This window comes from Antrostomus carolinensis, unplaced genomic scaffold, assembly GCF_000700745.2.
Source record: "Antrostomus carolinensis isolate BGI_N321 unplaced genomic scaffold, ASM70074v2 scaffold19205, whole genome shotgun sequence".
Lineage (NCBI taxonomy): Eukaryota > Metazoa > Chordata > Aves > Caprimulgiformes > Caprimulgidae > Antrostomus > Antrostomus carolinensis.
In genome coordinates, this window is record NW_010317295.1 from 2,844 (window position 1) to 8,922 (window position 6,079).

The 6,079-nt window shown below is 42.3% G+C and overlaps 1 protein-coding gene across 1 annotated transcript in view; it reads left to right on the forward strand.

Moving 5' to 3' along the window:
- The window catches only part of DDX47 (DEAD-box helicase 47), a gene marked incomplete at its 5' end in the record, with an annotated part of 8,111 nt that extends 2,329 nt beyond the window's left edge, over nucleotides 1–5,782 (forward strand). The window contains 8 exons of the mRNA XM_010168544.1: nucleotides 376–494; nucleotides 1,958–2,029; nucleotides 2,154–2,270; nucleotides 2,447–2,593; nucleotides 2,890–3,027; nucleotides 4,396–4,466; nucleotides 4,998–5,127; nucleotides 5,221–5,782. Of these exons, the coding sequence (XP_010166846.1) occupies nucleotides 376–494; nucleotides 1,958–2,029; nucleotides 2,154–2,270; nucleotides 2,447–2,593; nucleotides 2,890–3,027; nucleotides 4,396–4,466; nucleotides 4,998–5,127; nucleotides 5,221–5,343 (917 nt within the window). The remainder of the gene's footprint in view (nucleotides 1–375; nucleotides 495–1,957; nucleotides 2,030–2,153; nucleotides 2,271–2,446; nucleotides 2,594–2,889; nucleotides 3,028–4,395; nucleotides 4,467–4,997; nucleotides 5,128–5,220) is intronic.
- Between the last annotated feature and the right edge of the window lie 297 nt (nucleotides 5,783–6,079).

Below are 6,079 nucleotides of genomic sequence, written 5' to 3' on the forward strand. Positions count from 1 at the left end.
ATTCCTGCTAGATTGCCTTTGGTTTAGTTTTTCATTTTCCTCAAGTATTAGAAATGCTGGTCTCCTCATTCTCAGTACAGCTCATCTACAGTCTGTTTTATTTTGTGTGTGTGGGTTTTTTGTGTTTTTTTGTTTGTTTTGGTGTTTTGGTTTTTTTGTTTTTGTTTTTTAGGGCAAGGGAGGGCATTCTTCAGAGATCAGACTCCATTAATCTGATTTCAAAACACTCTGAAGATATCCTATGAAAGAATCCTTCTCACAAAACAATCTGCCTTTACTTCTCTTGGGCAAATAATCCCATTTCTCTAATGAATGGCTCTTTTGCCTCTTTCCTTTGCTTTCATTCTAAACTTGCTCTCAATATTTTGTTGGTAGCAACCCCTGGCCGTCTGGTTGATCATCTGGAGAACACAAAGGGCTTCAACTTAAGAGCTCTGAAGTTCCTAGTGATGGATGAGGCTGACCGGATCCTTAACATGGATTTTGAGACAGAGGTAGGAATCTGTTAAAAGAAGAGTTTGGAACACCAGATGAGTCCCTTTAAAATTGCTTCATACATAGTAAACACTGAGCTGTTCTGTAGAAATTAATAGCAAATTGTAACTAAGATCTAATAATTGCACAGAAGTCTATGGTTGGAGTAGAACTTAGCAGAGTTCTGTAGAACATAAGCAAGACGTTTTGTGTCTGAAATCTACTTGTTTCTCTGGTGCACCTGCCACAGACACAGTTACTGCAGCATACAGTCACACGTGTGTTCCTGCAGGGCCATTTCCCCTTGTTCTGTCACTACCTGCCCTTGTAAAAAGTACCTCCCCAGCTTCCTTATAGGCCCCTTCAGAAAGTGGAAGGCAGCTATAAGGTCTCCCAGGAGCCTTTTCTTCTCCAGGCTGAACAGCCCCAACTCTTTCAGCCTGTCCTCATAGGAGAGGTGCTGCAGCCCTCGGATCATCCTCGTGTCCCTCTTCTGGACTTGTTCTAAAAGGTCCATGTCCTTCTTATGTTGAGGGCCCCAGAAGTGGACACAGTACTCCAGGTGGGGCCTCGTGAGAATGGAGTAGAGGGGAAGAATCACCTCCCTCGACCTGCTGGCCACGCTCCTCTTGATGCAGCCCAGGATACAGTTATTGGCCTTCTGGGCTGCAAGTGCACATTGCCGGCTCATATTGAGTTTCTTGTTCACCACTACCCCCAACTCCTTCACTTCAGAGTTGGTCTCAATCTATTCATCACCCAGTCTGTATTTGTTTGGGATTGCCCTGACTGAGGTGCAGGACCTTGCACTTGGCCTTGTTGAACGTCATGAGGTTTACACAGGCCCACCTCTCAAACCATCAAGGTCCCTCTAGGTGGTATCCCTTCCCTCCAGCGTGTCAACCGCACCACACAGCTTGGTGTCGTTGGCAAACTTGCTGAGGGTGCACTCAGTCCCAATGTCCATGTCACTGACAAAGATGTTGAACAGAGGGTAATGGCTTCAAACTGGAAGAGGTTAGCTTTAGATTAGACATTAGGAGGAAATTCTTTACTGTGAGAGTGGTCAGACACTGGAACAGGTTGCCCAAGGAAGCTGTGGATGCCCCCTCCCTGGAAGTGTTCAAGGCCAGGTTGGATGAGGCTTTGAGCAACCTGGTCTAGTGGAAGGTGTCCCTGCTGATGGCAGGGGGGTTGGAACTAGATGATCTTTAAGGTCTCTTCCAACACTAACCATTCTGTGATTCTATGAGTATTGCCTAATATGTGCACTGTTACTGGTCTTCTGGAGTTCACGCTGCCTAATTTGTCAGTAAGCTATCAGCCTACACCTTCCTTTTAGAAGAGGGGGAATTTGTTCCTACTGTGCGTCGAAGTTGCACACATGCATAACTCTTCATTTGGATGATCACTATATTTGGAGGAGGCTTATGTCTTGATTGCTGTTATATTCAGTATTTCCATTTCCTTTCTATTTTTACAGGTGGATAAGATATTAAAAGTGATTCCTCGAGACAGGAAGACATTCCTGTTTTCTGCTACCATGACCAAGAAGGTGAGATTAGAGTACTCTGTTTCAGTTCTCATTCCATCAGGCTATGCTGTTGACTAGCCTGTACAATACAGGTTTCTGACAAGATCTCTGTCCCTCTAATACTAACTTACATTTATCTTCCCAGGTTCAAAAACTCCAACGTGCTGCTCTAAAGAATCCTGTTAAATGTGCTGTTTCTTCCAAATATCAGACAGTTGAAAAACTACAGCAGTACTACATTTTCATCCCTTCCAAATTCAAGGTGATGCCACTTCTTTTTCTTCATTTTCTGATTGTGTCTTGTTTTACTGTTCCCACATCTGCCCAAAGTTTTGTCATCTTCTCTGGCTTATATTTACTCTTTAATGTGGCATATGTTATTATATCTTTTTTTTCCTTTTTTTCCCCTCTCTCTCTTCTCTGTCTTTTTCTTTACAGGACAGCTACCTGGTTTATATCTTGAATGAACTAGCTGGGAACTCTTTCATGATATTCTGTAGTACGTGTAACAATACTCAGAGGACTGCTCTACTGCTCCGCAACCTGGGATTCACTGCCATTCCTCTCCATGGGCAGATGAGTCAGGTATGGGCCTACTCCACAGAATGGAGCAGACAGGAGACCTGTCACTTTGGAATTGGGTTGTACTATACTGAGTCAACTTCCTTGCAGGAGTATTTCACAGCTACTGGACTGGACTGAGCCCTAGAAATTTGACTAATATGAATGCTGCCACTGATTCTGTAATAGTTCAAAAAGAAATTGGAGAAATTTGAGATTTTTTCAGTAGTTTCTACCCAGTTCTGTACCAGTATTTCAACAAGAGTATTTTAACCAGAATGGGCATTATTCTCTCATAGCCTTTTTGTCTTCTCTTCCAGAACAAACGCCTGGGCTCTCTAAACAAATTCAAGGCAAAGGCACGTTCTATTCTGCTGGCTACTGATGTTGCAAGCAGGGGTCTAGACATCCCACATGTAGATGTGGTGATAAACTTTGATATTCCTACACACTCTAAGGTAAGCCAGTCTGTGTGCCAGCTGAGAGCTTCTGGTCACCAGGAGGCACAGTGAAGCTAGACAAAGGAACAAAGACACCTTTTCTCTGTTCTGCTGACTGGAAGTCTAGTTCACACTTCTGTAGATTAAAAGATGTGGTTCAGCCTCTGCAATTGAGTTGGTATCTCAGTTTGCTTGGGTGGCCGCATCTGAATTGTAGAACTGACCCTGTAAGCGAAGAGGGGAAATGAAGGGTATTCTGTGTCTTTGCATTTCTGTTCAGAGTATGTATTTTGCCATATTACTTTGAAGGGCTTCTAGACTTTGAAAGTAGTCTTAACATATTACTAGTTTCAGGTAGTCATCTCTGTTCCTGTGATCCAGGTCTGTCTTCCCATTTTAAACTGTTTATAAAAAAAAAAGGTAAAAAATTTTCCCATATGAAGATTTTATCAAGAAAGATGTCTTTAATATGTTTCACCTTCATATCACAAAAGTACAGCAAACTGAAAAAAAGTGAGTTATTAATTCTCTACCTTATAGAAAGTATAGTATTATCTTGGGAGTGTGACTTTGTTTCCCAGCCTAGTTTCAGAAAGCATACCATTAACGTGCATTTCAGGAATTGCTATTGTTCCTTATAATGGTCAAAGATACTACATGCTGCAAACAGAAGAAAGTACAGTGGTGCTTTTGACGTGGTAAAAGGACAGAAGTTTAAAAAAAAGGTGGAGGCATCAGCTTGAATGATGATGTTATGGTTGTTGTTCCCTTCCCTCTTCATCTAACCATGTCACAGAGCACATCCTTTCTCATGATGCTTCCTTTCTCCACAGATCTGCATGGAGAAGGGAGCGTTCTAATTTCCATAACACAGTATAAAACCTGGAAAACAGCCTAGAACCATATAAACAGAAGACACTCGATAGATCAGACGCTTCCAATTTGTTCTCATTCACCTCCCTTTCACTGTGCTTGCCAAATTTAAATCTTGCCGGAGAGTTTGTCTGGAAGACAGACTATGTAGAGCACTAGATCCCAAGACTGAAAATGCAGGCATTCACTTTAAATATTAGCTTTCCAAGGAAAAGATAGTTCATTAGCAAAGTCATGTATCACAACTTTTGTCCTACCATCTTGAGTAATTGGCAGTGATCTTCTACTTTAGAAAGAGAAGAATTCAAATACTAAAACCAAAGATATGCCTCCACAAGCCAGCATTTTCTCAAATGCTGCACACAGTCCTGAGTATTTAATCCTGTGTGTAATTTCTCACCATTTTCTTTTTCTTTCCTAAAGAAAAAATGTATGGGCTGATTTCCATTAACTTCTGTTCAGTGTTTGGTGCACGTATCTTAGCTTATTGCTTATCGATATAATTGTTTTCAGGATTACATTCATCGTGTTGGGAGAACAGCTCGAGCTGGGAGATCTGGCAAATCTATCACCTTTGTCACACAGTAAGTGTTAAAATGTGGCAAGACTTATTCTTCCCAGCTGTGTTTCAGAGTAGAAAACATCTGACCTCATCCTGGGTGAGAAGAAAATACTACTTTTTATTTTGAGGTGCCAGTTGGATTTACTTAGTTAGAGAAGAGAATTCTCAAAGGCCAGGGTAGGGAGGGAGAGAGGTCAAGGATAAATTCTAGAAGCAGGCATGTAATGGGCAGAACTAACTGTTTATAACTTGAATGTATAATATGCATACACTTTTATAATATATAATGCAGATTAAGTAAGTGTGTTTTTGATGAATAGTGAAGTATTTGTCTAAAACAAGTCTTTGCCAAATACTTCTGAACAGAGACAAGTTGAACAAATCAGTGAAGCCATCCCAAACAATGGTATCATTCGACTGCAATTAAGAGTTGCTTGTGAGACCATCAGCACAAGCTAACAATATCTGGGCTGGAGATAAGGGGTGATGTCTGTGGGTGATGGCAGCTGAAGCACTTTCAGGAGGGCTGATTCAGGCTGATGTCTTTTCTCAGGTATGATGTAGAGCTGTTCCAGCGCATTGAACACCTCATTGGCAAGAAGCTGCCAGCATTCCCCATGCAAGAGGAAGAAGTTATGATGCTGACAGAGCGTGTGGCTGAGGCTCAGAGATTTGCTCGAATGGTTGGTACTGGCTTTTTGTCCCTTTATTCACTGTTGTGGTCTGAATTTCCTCAGGTGCCAGAACTCTTAGTCAATGTCTTGATTGCATTGCAGGAGCTGCGGGAGCAGGGAGAGAAGAAGCGATCTCGGAATGATGATGATGACGACACAGAAGAAGCTATTGGTGTCAGGAATAAGGTGGCAGGTGGGAAAAAGAAGAAGAGGAAAGCCTTCTAGTTCAGTATTCGGACAGACTTTTGTATTTTTCTCCTTATGACCACATCAGCTTGGCAAAAACGGTCTACCAAGCCATCTCCATTGGATTTTTTTTTTTTCAGAACTACTTATGAAATTGGGCAGTTCACCTGGAAAACAATTTCCTCTCTTCTGCTTCACCAGTTACAGACTGAGCTTGGCCCATTGCGGTACCATGGGATCAGTCTTCTTTTCAGAGACACCAGACCATCACCTCTGGACATGTGGCCTGGCCCTGCGCATTCACAGAGAGGTGCAGTGTGAGTGCACCTTTCCCACTGCTGCAGTCGGTCCCACTACCCAAACTCACTCAGTGCATCTGGGGTCACATAGGTCTGTCAGAAGAAAGAGAGGAAAAAAGTTAAAAGAAGCAACTGAGTTTCCACAGCACAGCTGTGATGCCCTTGCCTTAGGGAAGGGACATGTTGATGTGGACACCTCCGAATATATCCTGCTTAATTTTAAAGCCACCTGGTTTTCCTTGTCTTTGTCACTGACCTGTTCTCATTTTGAGTATCAGCTCTGCCAGAAGGTTTTCTTCTTAGTGATTCTCGTGTGACATCAGTACCTTAGATGTGTCAGCTGAAGAGTAACCTAGCACAGAGAGAACGTGTTTCGTTAGGATTAGGCTGTTCACTGCCTGGAATTCGATTCAGATTGGCAAGATCAAGGAAAGGTCTGGGTTTTTGGATTTGTTATTTTTTTGGTTTTGGGTTGT